Source organism: Stomoxys calcitrans, chromosome 1 (assembly GCF_963082655.1).
Source record: "Stomoxys calcitrans chromosome 1, idStoCalc2.1, whole genome shotgun sequence".
Classification (NCBI taxonomy): Eukaryota; Metazoa; Arthropoda; class Insecta; order Diptera; family Muscidae; genus Stomoxys; species Stomoxys calcitrans.
In genome coordinates, this window is record NC_081552.1 from 239,894,370 (window position 1) to 239,911,454 (window position 17,085).

Below are 17,085 nucleotides of genomic sequence, written 5' to 3' on the forward strand. Positions count from 1 at the left end.
ATTAAATTTTAAATTAATTTTTTTTTGTCCCAAAAATTGTTGTAAAGATCCACACATTCCCTCAAAGCTGCTGTTGACCAACGATAAGCAAATGTAATGCCATGCTTGCATATGCTGCATTGGGTGGCCTGGTTGTGTCAATGCCTCGTTGGGGGTGTGTTTGCTGCTGGCTTGCGTATCATACTCATGCAAAGTGCTCTCCCTCTCCCTCTTTGCGGTGGATGGATGTGTCTGTGTGATAATGTGCGTGCGTGTGGTGTTGGTTGTTGTCGGCTCGGCACGCACGTTTCCTAAATGTCTACCGGTTAGACATTTGTTTGAACAAACATAAATATTATTACAAACGTACCAGTACTTAGGCGTACATGGTCGTATCAAAAATACGAATGTTTGAAAGGAGTAAAGATTCGTACAATACACCATACACACCCACACATGCACACGCACTGGTAATGCTGTTGTTTGGCTCACGACGTTGCTATGAGTTGGAACGGGTTAGAATGTTTTCGTATATGTATGTATGTTTGTTGCTATGTTGACGTAATAAATAATAACATTTTGTTTTGTGGCATCCGCACAAACACACCCCAACCGCCCACATTGCGGTCGTTATACATTCATGTTATTTGTTAATGTATCGTTTTTCTAATGGTGACACAGTGCTAACGGTGTCTTAATAACAGCATGACCAAATATGTTATTAGAGGCTAATTGATGTAGTAAGAGAAATATTGATGGGCGCTTCTCTAAATGGCCTGCGGTAGGGGAAGAGCGTAAGTAAAAAATAAATTTTAATACAATCTTATGTATAAAATTGAATTTGTGTTTGTTTGTCGGTTTGTTTGTTTGTTCCGTATAGACTCAAAAACGGCTGAATCGATTAACTTGACAGATTGTGTAGGTTGGTCTGAAAGGAAACATAGGCTATACGAATTTTTGATATCGGTAGGGGGGCGGACCCTCCCTCCCTCCCTTACCCCAAAAGTAATACCCAAAAATAAAAGTGGACCGATCGGGACAGTATGGGGCTCAAATGAAAGGTATTGAGGAGTAGAGTACGAATTTCATACCAAAAATTGGGTCAAAGTAATTGGGTGGCCGCCCCAGCCCCAAAACACGTTAAAATAGGTTTTTTGAACGATCATGACAATATGGGACTCAAATGAAAGGTATTCGGGAGTAGATTACGAATATGGTCAGGAAGTAGGAATACGCTATATAATTTTTTGATATTGGGAGGGGGGCGGACCCTCCCCCTTACTCGAAAAGTACTACCCAAAAATAAAATGGGACCGATCGGGACAATATGGGATTTAAATGAAATATATTCAAGAGTAGAGTACGAATTTCACAATAAAAGTTGGTTCCAAGTACCTGGGGGGCGTTCCCAGCCCCAAAAACCCTTAAAATAGGGTTTTTGGACGATCATGACAATATGGGACTCAAATCAAAGGTGTTCGGGAGTAGATTCCGACTATGGTTAGGACGTTGGAATAGGCTTTATAATTTATTGATAACGGAAGGGGGCGGACCCTTCACCGTTACCCCAAAAACACCACCCAAAATCAAAAGTGGACCGTTAAGGACAATATGGGGATCAAATGAAAAGAATGCGAGAGTAGATAACGAATCTGGCATACAAATTCATGTCGATGAATTGGGGGCCACCCCACCCCTACAAGAGCGCCCAAGATGGGCACATTAGCCAATCACGGATATATGGGACTCTGTTTGTTTAGTATAGACTGAGAAACGGCAGTATCGATTTCCTCGAAATGTTCGCATATTGTGAAGGTTTTTTTTTTGACGATCATGACAATATGGGGCTCAAATGAAAGGTATTCGGTAGTAGATTTCGAATGTGGACAGGAAGCAGAAAAAGGCTTTATAATTTGTTGATTTTGGAAGGACTCTCCCCCATTACCCTAAAACACTACCCAAAATCAAAAGTGAACCGATCGGGACAATATGGATATCAAATGAAAGGTATTGGAGACCACAAAACGAATATGGTATTAAAATTTGAGTCTAAGTACCCATCGGGCCGCCTCCAACCCCAAAATTCCCCCAAACAGACATATTGGACGTTCATGTCAATATGGGACTCAAATGAAAGGTCTTCGGGAGTGGATTACGAATATGGCGTCTAGTCTTCTTATATATGAAAATTTATTGGTGTTTGTTCGTCGGTTTTTTTTTGTATGTTTGTGTGTTCCTTATAGACTCAGAAACGGCTGAACCGATTTTCTTGAAATTTTCCCTAATGTTGCATAATGATCCCGTGGTGAAAATAGTAGATATCTGAAGGGGGAGCGGACCCTCCCCCTTACCCCTTATTTTCAGAAACGTCATGTCTCGGAGATGGGTGGTGCGATTTAAGCGAACTTTTGTGTGCTTTCTTATAGTAACCTAAAAACAAAAATTCGATATCCAAATTTCGGATGGGGTACCTAGGGGGGCCGTCCCACCCCCAAACCTACCAAATATATATAAAGACCAATCACAACAATATGTGAGTCAAATGCAAGGTATTTAAAATTAGGAAATATCTCTGATACTCAATTGTCGGACCAAGTGCTAGGGGGACCACCCCAACCCCCAAAACTCCCCTAAATTGGACATATTTACCAACCATGTCAATGTGGGGCTTAAATAAAAGGAATTGGGGGGTAGAGCAAGAATTGATAGCCTCTTTCGGGACCAATTTTCTGGGGGTCTACCTCTACCCCAAAATACCCCACAAACAGCAACTTTTTACTGACCATCGCAATATGGGGCTCAAATAAAGGTATTTGGAAGTAGAATACGAATTTTTCTATAAATATTGAATTTGTTTGGTTCTTGCTTTGTTTGTTTAGAAAAAATTTTTCAACATTTTTAATAATTTTTTTTTATTTTTTTTTATAAAATCTTCCACCAGTAAACACTGTTTCAGCATAACATTGGAAATTTCAAACGAAAACCCTAGACAGAGTTGTTGTTCTTGCAAATCCCCAAACAATAGAAACGGAAACAACGACAACAGATTCCTACACAGAAAACCAAGTCAAAAAGCGAGATGGGATGGAGGAGTGTGCACCCCATACACTTTCATCTACTCGCAGTGAAGAGCACCTCTTGTGGAATTAGTATTAGAATAGTGTTCCAAGCTGTGTGCACCCAAGGTACAAAGGGAGAGGGTGGGGGTGGGGGCTAAAGGGTAACAGCAAATGTAGATGCAAAGCATAAACAGGCATTTATTAACAGCGATTAAATTTAAAACCATTTTTATGAATTGCTATACTCCTAAGTACGTCGTTCTATACACACTACACTGCACTTGCAAACTTGTTATGGTTATTGTTTATGATGGCGATGATGATGATGATGATGATGATGAGGGGGAGGAGAAACAAAAAGGATTACAACGATGATGATGATGACGACTTAGTAGACTGATGATGGTTTCCATGGCAAACGTGAGCTAGGTGCCACCACCCGCCTTTCCACTGGCTAGCCACCTATGTCATGGCATCTGCACTAGGATTACATATTTCTTTCCATTGCCGTAACAATTGTTGGCTCTTGGTTCAGGAGATTCCGGGGGTAATGTTTTGCAACTTTGCACACATAATCAAGTTTTGTTGGCTGCTCCATTTCCATCATTTCCATGTCCATGTTTGTGTTGCACATGGCAACAGCATCGTCGAATGATTGCGGTTTTTCAAAAATTATGCTTTGCTCCACATCATATCTGCTCAGCGGGCTCTGAAAACTCTGTATCAAATTTGAAACTTTCATTTTTGGTTTTGCATTCAAGCCACGTCCGCCTCTTTGTGGGTTGCATTCCTGTAAGTTTTTGAGATTTGGTTTCGTTCATTTCCCTTTTAATTGGCTTTGAATGGGAAACTTTGGAATTTTTCGGAGCCAAGTTTTAAATGTTGGTGAATGTGTTGTTGTACATTCACTTCAAAGACCATTAATCTTGAAAGTCTTTGATATCAAATCAATTGATGATGGGTGTGGAAGATTGGACAAAGGAAGTGAAAGGCAATTGTGGCTGGTGTTTGATATTTGGCATGAAAGGAGAAGGCTTAAAACATATGAAGGATTTTGGGTAGGTTAAGTTAGGTTAGGCAGTGGCAATCTGCCATTGGACTCACTTGGACGTTTTCGTCCATTGTGATACCACAGTTCCTGGTTCGTACCATTGAACCACCCAGATCGCTTTGATGTAAGTAGCAGAACATTTTTTTTTTTAAAGAAACATTCTGAAGATCTAAAATTTTAACAAACGAGTCCAATGCTATGACAAAGCAAAAACACATTTCCTGCCTAACTTCAAAAAAAGCGTTCCTGTTTTTCTTTTTGCAATAGAAACAGAATACCCTATGGTCTGCAGTACAATATCCCATTGTATGGGAAAGATTAGGTTAGGATGTTAATCCGCCCCATGCCATGGACATACACCTAAGCCAGTAATCGGCTTGTTGTGCGCTCTGAATACTAAAAAGTAACCTCGAAAAACAAAATTTAAGTCAGGAATTCCGTGCTGATTACAAAATCCCTAAGTCTTTGCCACGACCCTCAGTTGGTTTATGTCTGGCATTGTGTCCTCACCTAAGTGCCTGTTAGTGTCTGTTAGCCGTGAAAGCCCGGCAATGACATAGGAAATGATCAAACGTCTCATAGTCTTCTCCACATGCCCCACACATGCCGCTCCGACTTTGCATAAGTAAGCTCGTAGTCCTATATGTCCCCTTGTGATGCCGAAAGCTTTACCCACCTCCTGCTTGCTTCCTTTCAGTAATAGCATCGTCTTCTCACAATCCGAATCTCCCTATAGGATTTTCGTCGTCCTACTGACCGTTTCGCTATTCCACAGTGTTACATGCGTTCATAGCCCACGCCTTTAACTCTGACTGCGTCGACCCGAAACGCTTCGGGTTAACCAAGTTTATTGACGGCAGTCCTCTGGCCTTCATTACCAAATCGTCTGATTTTTATACCCTCCACCATAGGACACCTGGAAATATGCGTCTAAGACCCCATATCGTCATGACATTCTAAGTCGATCTAGCCATGTCCGTCCATCTGTCCGTCCGTTTGTCTGTCCGTCCGTCTGTCTGTCCGTCTGTCTGTCCGTCTGTCTGTCCGTCTGTCTGTCCGTCTGTCTGTCCGTCCATCTGTCCGTCTGTCTGTCCGTCCGTCCGTCCGTCCGCCTGTCTGGCACAAATTTTGTACAACGACTTCTCCCATGACCTTCAATATACGTATCCAATATGGTCTGAATCGATCTGTAGCTTGATACTGCTCCCATATAAACCGATCTCTCGATTTTGCTTCTTGAGCCCTTAAAAGGCGCAATTCCTTACCGAATGGACTTAAATGACATTCTAAGTCGATCTATCCGTGTCCGTCCATCTGTCCGTTTGTCTGTCCGTCCGTCTGTCCGTCCGTCTGTCCGTCCGTCTGTCCGTCCGTCTGTCCGTCCGTCTGTCCGTCCGTCTGTCCGTCCGTCTGTCCGTCCGTCTGTCCGTCCGTCTGTCCGTCCGTCTGTCTGTCCGTCCGTCCGTCTGTCTGTCTGTCTGTCTGTCCGTCCATCTGTCCGTCCGTCTGTCCGTCCGTCTGTCCGTCCGCCTGTCTGTCTGTTGTGTCAAAATCACGCTAACTTTGATGGAGTAAAGCTAGACGCTGGAAATTTTGCACAAATACTTTCTATTAGGGTAGGTCGGTTGGGATTGTAAATGGGCCAAATCGGTCCATGTTTTGATATGGCTGCCATATAAACCGATCTTGGGTCTTGACTTCTTGAGCCTCTAAAAGGCCCAATTCTTATCCGATTTGACTAAAATTTTGCACGCGGTGTTTTGGTATCAATTTTAACAACTGTGCTGAGCATGATCTAAATCGGTTAATAACGTGATATAGCTGTCATATAAACCAGTCTGAGATCTTGACTTCTTGAGCCTCTAGAGGGCGCAATTCTCATCCGATTTGGCTGAAATTTTGCATGAGGTGTTCTGCTATGACTTGCAACAACTGTGCTAAGTGTGGCGCAAGTAGGTACATAACCTGGTATAGCTGTTCTATAAACCGATCTGGGATCTCGACTTCTTGAGCCTCTAGAGGGCGCAATTTTCATAAAATTTTGCAGAAATTTGATACAACTGTCCCTGCGCCTTTTACGGGCCCAAGACCTTAAATATCCATATATGGACTGATCTGAACCAAATTGAAGAAAAATGTCGAATGGCCTAACTCAACTTACTGTCCCAAATTTCAGCGAAATCTGACAAAAAATTTTCCTTTTATTGGTCCAAGACCTTAAATCGAGAGATCTGTCTATATGGCAGCTATATCCAAATCTGGACCAATCTGGCCCAAATTGAGGAAGGATATGAAGAGGCCTTAAACAACGCGCTTTCTCAAATTTTAGCAAAATCGCAAATATAAATGTGGCTTTAATGGGCCTAAGACCCTAAATCGGCGGATCGGTCTTAAATCGAGAGATCGGTCTGTATGGCAACTATATCCAAATCTAGACCAATCTGGCCCAAATTTAAGAAGGATATGGAGAGGCCCAAAACAACTCACTGTCCCTAATATCAGCAAAATCGGATAATAAATGTGGCTTTTGTGGTCCTAAGACCTTAAATCGGAAGATCGGTCTATATGGGGGCTATGTCAGGTTATAGACCTATTCGGACCATAATTGAGACAGCTGATGGAAGTCATAGCGAAACACTAGGTGCAATATTTCAGCCAAATCAGACTAAAATTTCAGCTTCCAAGTGCCCAAGAAATCATATCGGGAGATCGGTTTTATGTGGGAGCTATATCTACATTTGATTTTCGAAAGGAGAGTCTCAGTGGGGGGTCACTGGTGGCACTGGCTCTTAATTAAATACTGAGTGCCAATGATACTCGAGATGGCAGTTATTTCGAGATGTAGTTATTGGCGCCTTCAAATAACCAATGGCCAATATCAGCGTCTGTTCCCAGGTTAGGGGCGGCTGGAAGCGAGCGTCGGATCTTGGAGCAAACGCCTCGCCACAACGAGGGATACCTGTGCGATTCCACAAAACCCAAGCGGTTGGAGCGCTGGGCCAGTAACCCTCCCCCGGGAAAACTATGAGAACCACTATGAGAAGCTTTAAATTCGCAATTTCTGAAAGTTTCTCAAAAAATTTTAGCATCTAGTCGAAGACATTATTTGTTGAAGTACGTAAGTAAGAGACTTGGCAGACAAAATTATCGAAATTTTGTAGACTTTCAACAAATTCTTTAGTTGAGGTAATTGTAAAAATAGAGCACAAAACTCCCATGTCATTCATGACTTGCAAACCCAGGTTGATTTATTTCATGATAAGGGTTCAAGACTACCATACATGTGATCATGAGTTCAATACTCTGCGACACCAAAATTATTAAAATTTGTTTTTAAGGTTAATAGAAGAGGGTGTGATAGAGGAAAACCCCAAGAGCAGCGGTAAAACGAACGAGACAAGCAGCGCGAGCCGAACAAAGCAAATAAAAACACCACCACCCGAAGCAATGCACATGTGGTGGCTAGTTAGATGGTTTTTTCCCTTGCTTATGGATATATTGTTGGAGTTGTTATATGTTGGCTCGCAAAGAGTGCCTTTCAACAACAAATTTGTACTTTGAGATAAATTGTTGCAGGAAAATCAACAATTTTCGTAGTCGCTTTTCGACCAAAGTTGTTGTTTTTCCAAATTATTTTTATCTGTGCAGCGAAGGAAAATATCTTTGGTCCAACAATCGGAAAGTTTAGCCTCCACGAGATAACGTTCAATACTTTGTTGAGGCTACTACATTTCGCCGTGGCAAAAAAACATGGTAGTTAGCAGCATCAGCTTTCAACATAAAAATATTCATAATATTCATAAACAAGAAACCAAATTGATCACGTTGTGATAGATGGAAGGTATTCATCCAGAGTGTTAGATGTACGATCGATCTGTGGAGCGACTATAGATTCGGATCATTACCTTGTGGCAGCAAAGGTTCGCACCAGTTTGAACATGGCGAGAAAAGTACGATCCGAAACTGCACGGAAGCTAGACATTGAAAAGCTGCAAACACAACAGATAGCAACGGCATGCTCCACTGACCTAATTGCTTGAGGAAAGCACACCTTGTCCCGATGATATAATGGCGCAGAGGCAAACTATTGCCCACTCCATGGTAAATGCCGCGAAATCCGGTACTTTGGTACCGGAAGCCTCCTCCAAGAAACCCATGGTACGACCAAGAGTGTCGAGATGCTACTGAAGCCAAGAATGTGGCATATAGAGCAACCCTGCAATCAGTAGCAACGCGCCAGATGAAGGAGAGAAAGAAAACGGAAATGAAAAGATGTGAGTGTGAGCGAATTGAGATGCATAGGAGTCAAAATGAAGTCCCGAAATTCTACCAAAGAATTAAACATCAAACCGATGGCTTTGGTGCACGCACATCCTCCTGCAGAGACAAAGAAGGAAATCTGGTAACTGACACAGATAACATGCCGAGGATATGGAAAGAACACTTTACCCAACTGCTGGTGTCCGATGATGGCGGATAAAAAGATATCGCAGAGCCAATCCCTGATAATGGTATAGAATGTTGGACCTCATTCTGAGCTCCTAGTCAGAATGAGGTCCAAATAGCTGTGAAACTGCTGAAGAACAACAAGGCAGCAAGAGCCGACGGGTTACCCGCTGAACTATTTAAGACCTGAGGCGACACGCTGATAAGGCGTATGGATCAGCTTATCTGCGCAATCTGGATAGAAGAACGCATACGCGATGATTGCAACCTCAGCATACTATGTCCCGTACACAAGAAAGGAGGCAAGACGGAATGTGCCAACTACAGAGGAATAAGTCTCCTACCCATTGCATACAAGATACTCTCGAGCGTACTGTGTGAAATATTAAAACCTAAAGCCAATGAGATAATTGGGCCCTATCTATGAGGCTTTAGACCGGGTTAATCCACCTTAGACCAGATATTCACACTGCGCCAAATTTTGGAAAAGACCCGAGAAGGACAAATCAATGCCTACCATCTCTTTGTTGATTACAAAGTCGCCTTCGATACTCCTTTACATTCAAAGGTATTTCAAGCCATGTCTGAGTTTGGTATCCCTGCAAAATTAATAAGACTCTGCAGGATGACACTTGCTGACACTCGTTCCTCAATAAGAATAGAAAAGAAATTCTCCCAACTATTTAATACCAAACGAGGTTTCCTCCAATCCCAGTCAACGCCATCGCTCTGCTCTGTACACGGTCTAGTAGCTCCAGGGATGATTTTGAAGCTTCAGCCCATACATGTGAGTTGTGCCCCACTTTCGGCCTTATGAAAGTGGTGTAGATGTTGAGAAGATCAGGCGGAGTGAAGTATTTCTTACACCGTTTAAGGAAGCCTAAACACTTGAATGCTTCTTTGGACACTTCAACTACATGTTTGGCCCAATGGACATCACTTTTAATTTCATGCCCAGAACATCAAGAGCTTCTGATTGCTCAACATCTACACCGTTGATAGACAAGGATGATCGTAATGGGTCAGCGAATGGTTTGTGTGACAATAAGCATCACTGAGTCTTCCGTGCATTAAAATCTACTCCATTCACTCGACCCTATCCTGGCAGACTGTGTCGTCGTCCCTAACCTGCCTCTTGTCCTCAATCTCTCGAAGACTCGGCCTATGGTCGAATGAGTACGAATGACTGAGATAACTGTCATCCGCAAATGAGTTGATCGGATTCGATGTCTGACTCAACAGATCGTTGATGAAAATTAGAAAAAGAGAAGGAGAAAGAACAGAGCCCTGGGGTACATCTGCGATCAATTTCTGCTCTTTGGATGAGAACCCGACGACTCGAATAGTGCGATCTCTGAGGAAGCTCGAAATAAATCGAACGAAGCCATTACCGACACCAAATGCGACAAGCTTTGATAGTAGTGCACCGTGCCAGACCCTATCAAATGGCTTTGGAGATATGCAGAGCCACAACCTTACTCTCACCAAACTGGTGGATTGAGTGACTCCTACATTCCGACAAAAGTGCCATGAGGTCGCCCGTAGATCGATCGTTGGTCGCTAAGAAGGCCATTAGACTCTAAGTATCTCACAAGATGATGGTTAACCATACTCTCCATGACCTTAGAGAGACTGGAGCATATCGCAAGTGGCCGATAATTCGCAGGGTTGTTGGCCTCACCCTTCTTGGGTATGAGCGGAACGTTCGCAACCATCCGACACGCCGGAAAGGCTCCCGCACGGTAGGCAAGGTTGAAAAGGTTGCGTAATGAACGAGCCAGCGTCGAAGAACACCTACGCAAGACAAGTGTCGATATGCCATCCGGGCCCGGGGATTTATTTATGTCTAGATTCTCAAGAACCCTTTTAACTCCACGAGTTGGAAAAAATATCTGGGACAGGACGCCACATACATTTTTGATTGAGGGGAGTGGTTAATTGCTATCCGCCAGGGAAGAGTTCACTGCAAATATAGCAGCCAACAGATTAGCCTTATCAACCGGATCAGTGGTGGCTTGATCATCCTCAAGAACTACCCTTTACCTTTTTTCACGAACGACCAAAAGCTCTTACTTCCTCGTGTCGAAGCAAGAATCTTAGTACGCAGGCGCTGTTCGTAAAGAAATTTTTCGCGCCTAAACACATTGGCACACAAAGATCTTGCCTGCTTACGCAGCAGTTCAGTATTGGAATTTTTATCCAAGCGCCAGTTCCTGAATGCCACCTCTTTCGATCTGACTGAATCCTCACGCACCTGGGTCTCAAAAAGAGCTAGAATGTTGGGACGGTGAAATGTGCATGCACCGCAAAGAAATTCACCCTCAACCCTCGTATATTGGCCAAATGTATTTTAAAATCACACCCATCATTTAGACAATCATAAGAAATTGAGAACAAAAGCAAACACTAGGTGTAATAATGGATAAGTGATCAGTTTAGAAACAAGGCCACCTCTCGACAGCCTGCTACAACAACAACAACAACACTAGTGTACAACACTGAGGCACTGGTAAACTTGTGGACGCAGACGAGGCAGTGCTTGGAGTGTTTGAGAGAAAGATTCTGCGTTAAATATATGGACAAGTTTGCGTTGTAATAGAGAATACAGGCGTCGTACGAACCACGAGCTGTATGACAACGATTTCATAGTTACACGTATCAAAATACAACGGCTGCGTTGGCTAGGTCATGTTGTCAGAATGGATGAAGAAGCTCTAGCAAAGAAGTCTTTTGAAGGCAAACACGCTGGTACACGCAAACCGGGAAGACCAAAAGCCCGATGGAAAGATCGAGTTGTGGGAGACACCTCGAAACTTGGTGTCAGAGATTATTAAAGAATATCGGACGCGCTATTCTACGTTCGGCTAGTGGAACACAAGTTCTGTCATAGCCAATTAAAGTAAACTAACGTAAAGGACATTTTTATTCCTCTTAATGTAAAAGAAGACGCAACGGAGCTGTCTATGTGAAATTTTACAATACTTAGTGCGCACGAATTTGTGTTTTTTTTAACCTCTCCACAGATTATTTTAGTTTTTTTGATTTTTCCCATCTGTGGACATTAAAAAATCAAAATCTCTAATAATTTGCTAGGTGTAAAACCTTTTTGATAAGGTGATAAGAGAGACAAATGTTTACGGATAGAAATCTTTAAACTTACCATTTTGAGATATCTTTTTCAATGCTTATTGAATAAAAGTGCAAGGATCTTCCTGTTAGGATCTAAATTATGGTTTTATTGACTAACTTAAAACTAAACGAACACTGTGTGTGGATGACAAATGAAACTTAAAAAATTGGATAACTGAAATGATTGAAATATTCTGGAAACTATTGGGTTGCCCAAAAAGTAATTGCGGATTTTTTGAAAGAAAGTAAATGCATTTTTAATAAGACTTAGAATGAACTTTAATCAAGTATACTTTTCTAAAGCAAGCTGATAACTGACGGAAGAAAGAATGCAATTGCAGGGTCACAAGCTGTGAAAAAATTTGTCAACGCCGACTATATGAAAAATCCGCAATTACTTTTTGGGCAATCCAATATTTACAGTCAATAGGTATTTTGTTTTGAAAAATCCATTACTTGTGCACGGATGGGTCAAAGCTGGAGTACAGAGAGGGCCTGGGGGTCTACATTGAGAACCTAGGTGCTGAGTTTTGTTTTAGACTGCCTGACCATAATACGGTCCTGCAGGCGGGGATACGGGCGATCACGGAATGCGTGAGGTGGTGTGGTGCTAACTCGAGGACGTCGAGTGTGAAACGACAGCTAAATGGCCCTAAGGACAATAACAACCAGGACGCTAAGGTCACGAACAATCTTGCAGAGTATGAAGGAGATTATCGCCTTCTCTAAAGGATGCCACAATCCACATTGTTTGGGTGCCGGGCCATAACGGAGTAAGGGGGAATGAAAGGGCAGACGATTTGGCAGTGAAGTCCTCTGGCCTTCAAGTATTAGCATGTGTAGGGCATGTAGGAAAGATAATGAAACGTTGCACAGTGGTAGAAAATCGAAAAAAAAAAACTATTAAAAAATATGCCGTGTGAGAACTGGTAGAGACATGTCTTTGTTATCGATACCGTAATACTGTGGAACAGCGAAACAGTCGGTAGGACGGCGAAAATTCTATGGCATGATCCGTATCGTGAGATGACGAGACTATTACTAAAAGGAAGTAAGAAGGAGGTCAGTATAGTTTTGGTATCACGACGGGACACATAGGACTACGAGCTCACTTATGCAAAATGGGTGCGGCAAGTATTAGCATGTGTAGGGCATGTAGGAAAGATAATGAGACGTTGCACAGTGGTAGAAAATCGAAAAAAAAAACTAGTACAAAATATGCTGTGTGAGAACGGGTAGAGACATCTCGTTGTTATCGATATCGAGTGCAAATTTTCAAGTTCCTAGGTCATCCGAACGCCTCTTGCCAGGCCTCTAAAGTTAGTCACCTCGGCATTTCGAAAAATTGTTCGGGCTGCCAAATCTTCATTTGTTGGAGCATTGCCTTTGTTGGAGCATTTCCTATGTTATTGCTTGGTTTTCGCGGCTAACAGACATCGGTGCTTAGGTGGGGACACAATACCAGACATAGACCAACCTAGGGGCATGATATGGAAAATAATTAGGGATTTTGTAAGTAGCATGGATTTCCTGACTTTGATTTTTTTCAAAGTTACTATTTCGACCGCACAACAAGCCGATTACTGGCTTAGGTGTATGCACCTAATATGCGCAGCTATATCCAAATATAGGCCTATCTGAACCATATAGGACAATGTGGAAAAGCCTAACATAAGTCACTGTGTCAAATATCAGCGAAATCGGATATTATTGGGTTGCCCAAAAAGTAATTGCGGATTTTTTAAAAGAAAGTAAATGCATTTTTAATAAAACTTAGAATGAACTTTAATCAAATATACTTTTTTTACACATTTTTTTTCTAAAGCAAGCTAAATGTAACAGCTGATAACTGACAGAAGAAAGAATGCAATTACAGAGTCACAAGCCGTTGAAAAAATTTGTCAACGCCGACTATATGAAAAATCCGCAATTACTTTTTGGGCAACCTAATAAATGCGTCTTTTATGGGGCCAAGACATTAAATTGAGAGATCGGTCTATGTGGCAGCTATATCCGAAATTGGACCGATCTAGGCCAAATTAAAAAAGCATGTCGAGTGGTCTAACACAACCCAAATTCTAGCGAAATCAGACAATAAATGCGCCATTTATGAGCCATAGACTTTAAATCGGCGGATCGGTCTATACGGCAGCTATATCCAAATCTGGACCGATCTGGGTCAAATTGAAGAAGGATGTCGGGGGGCCTAACACAACTCACTGTCCCATACTTCAGCGAAATCGGACAATAAATGTGGCTTTTATGGGCCTAAGACCCTAAATCGGCGGATCTGTCTATATGGCAGCTATATCTAAATCTAGACCGATCTGTGCCATATATCGAGGGGTCAACACAACTCACTATCCCAACTTTCGACGACATCGGACAATAAATGCGCCTTTTATAGGCCCAAAACCTTAAATCGAGAGATCGGTCTATATGGCAGCTATATCCCAATCTGGACCGATCTGGGTCAAATTGAAGTAGGATGTCGGGGGGCCTAACACAACTTACAGTCCCAAATTTCAGCACAATCGGATAATAAATGTGACTTTTATGGGCCTAAGACCATAAATCGGCGGATCTGTCTATATGGCAGCTATATCTAAATCTAGACCGATCTGTGCCATATTGTAAGAGATGTCGAGGGGTCAACACAACTCACTATCCCAACTTTCGACGACATCGGACAATAAATGCGCCTTTTATAGGCCCAAAACCTTAAATCGAGAGATCGGTCTATATGGCAGCTATATCCCAATTTGGACCGATCTGGGTCAAACTGAAGAAGGATGTTGAGGGATGTAAGACAACTCCCTGTCCCATATTTCAGCGAAATCGAACAATAAATGCGCCTTTTACGGACCCAAGACTTTAAATCGGCAGATCGGTCTATTTGACAGCTATATCCAAACCTGGACCGATCTGGGCCACATTAATGAAGGATGTCAAAAAAGGCCTAACAAAACTCACAGTCCCAAATTTCAGCACAATTGAATAATAAATGTGGCTTTTATGGGCCTAAGACCCTAAATCGGCGGATCGGTCTATGTGGGGGCTATATGAATATATAGTCCGATATAGCCCTTCTTCAAACTTAACCTGCTTATGGACAAAAAAAAAAGAATCTGTGCAAAGTTTCTTTATTTCTTTAATTGGATACCCTCCAACATAGGATGGGAGTATACTAATTTCGTCATTCTGTTTGTGACACCTTGAAATATGCGTCTAAGACCCCATAAAGTATATATATTCTGGATCGTCGTGTCAATTTATGTCGATCTAGCCATGTCCGTCCGTCTGTCTGTCGAAAGCCCGCTAACTTTGGAAGGAGTGAAGCTAGCCGTTTGAAATTTTGCACAAATGCTTCTAATTAGTGTAGGTCGGTTGGGATTGTAAATGGGCCATATCGGTCCATGTTTTGATATAGCCGCCATATAAACCGATCTAGGGTCTTGACTTCTTGGGTCCCTAGAGAGCGCAATTCTTATCCGATTGGAATGAAATTTTGCACGACGTGTTTTGTTATGATATCCAACAACTGCTTCAAGTATGGTTTTTTTCTATAGCCTCACCCCCATAATATCATTATGGGGCTCCGGCCCGGGGGACCCCCACCCTGGCTCGTCTACAAACCGATCTGTCCGTTAGTCTTCTGCCTTTTTTGACAGAAATTCGCTTCCTAATGTACACATTTATCCTGCCACTAAGGAAATTTTCTAGCAGCTTCCATGTTGATGGGTTCCCAAGACTCGCCACGGTCGCCCTTACCACGTTTTTACCTGACTTTAGAAAAAAGTTGATGGTCTGAGGAAATTTTCCATGTTTAATGGTTCCCAAGACTCGCCATTAGCACATTTGTACGTGTCATCATATATAAAGGACCTTAGAGAAAAGTTGTTGGTCTGAGAAAATCTATTTTTTCTAGAGATTTTGTTCTACCGGCTTGGTTTATTTAGCCTAACGTAGAACTTCCCAGTGCACATAGTTAGATTAGGTTAAAAAGAGGGTGCAGATATCAATCCGCCCCATGCCACTGTGGACATACACCTAAGCCAAAAATCGGCTTGTTGTGCACAGATTTACTGTTGTCAAAGTTGAATTTACACACACACAGTGCCATTGAAACAATCCATCATTGCCAAACCTAAAGCATTGATGTTTTGTTTTAAAATTTTTAACTATTTTTGTTTATATATTCTTATACAACTAAGCGGAATATACAAATTCCAAATTGAAATTTACCTCAACTGAAAAATTAAAAAAAAAAAAATTAATAAAAAATTATAAAATATATGGCAATAACAATTTCTCAACATCGGATATTACTTAACATTTCTAAATGTATAAAAATAAAATAATTAAAATATTTATTTTCGTATGGACGAAGATGGCTTTTTGTCTTCGCATCATGCATGCGTGTGGCTTATTGTGCCTCACATACAAAATAAGTTTCGAAACTACAGGGTGAATCGTTCCATTTCAGGCCTTTGCCATCACGATTCCATAACTCCATGCAATTCTCCTCTTCACCATTCTCATAGCGATAGTTATTCGGCTCACCAGCATTCCAATTGGCAAATGTTATGGGACGACCTGTTGACAGCCAAATGAAGTTGCCCTCATCAGCTAAATCGGTGCCAGATACCCAGAAATGTTCATTTTCTAGACCTAAGAATTGAAAAGAAAAGACATCAGTGGTAGTTTTAAAAGAAAAAAAAAAATATCGTGAAATACTCATTGTTTAAGATTTCAGCGAAATCGGGTAATAAAAAAAGCTTTTATGGGCTTCAGACCCTTTATCGGGAGATCGGTCTATATGGCAGCTATATCTAAATATAGTCCGACCTTTACCATATTTGGGTCCTATGTTAGATGGCCTAAAACTACTCACTGTTTCAAATTTTAGCGAAATCGGTTAAAAAATAAAGCTTTTATGGGCTTCAGACCCTTTATCGGGAGATCGATCCATATGGTAGCTATATCTAAATATAGTCCGATCTGAACCATATTTAGGTCAGTTGTCGGGAAGCTTAAAATAACCCACAGTTTTAAATTTCAGCGAAATCGGTTAAAAAATAAAGCTTTTATGGCCTTCAGACCCTTTATCGGGAGATCGGTCCATATGGTAGCTATATCTAAATATAGTCCGATCTGAACCATATTTCGGTCAGTTGTCGGCAAACTTAAAATAACCAACTGTTTTAAATTTCAGCGAAATCGGGTAATAAATAAAGCTTTTATGGCCTTCAGACCCTTTATCGGGAGATCGGTCCATATGGTAGCTATATCTAAATACAGGCCGATCTGAAACCATATTCAGGGCTTCAGACTCTTTATCGGGAGATCTGTTTATATAGCTGCTAATCTAAACCATATTTAGGTCGGCAGGCTTAATATATAATTTTTTGATATCGGGAG

General features: G+C 41.7%; 1 protein-coding gene across 1 annotated transcript; it reads right to left on the reverse strand.

Annotated features, from left to right (window-relative positions):
- Positions 1–3,525: 3,525 nt before the first annotated feature.
- LOC131997696 (lectin subunit alpha-like) lies at positions 3,526–16,405 on the reverse strand. The gene is made up of 4 exons (XM_059369009.1): positions 16,402–16,405; positions 16,129–16,335; positions 15,910–15,914; positions 3,526–3,828 (listed from the first exon to the last, which is right to left on the reverse strand). Exons 1-4 carry the CDS (start codon positions 16,403–16,405, stop codon positions 3,526–3,528), a joined length of 519 nt encoding a protein of 172 aa, XP_059224992.1.
- Positions 16,406–17,085: the final 680 nt, after the last annotated feature.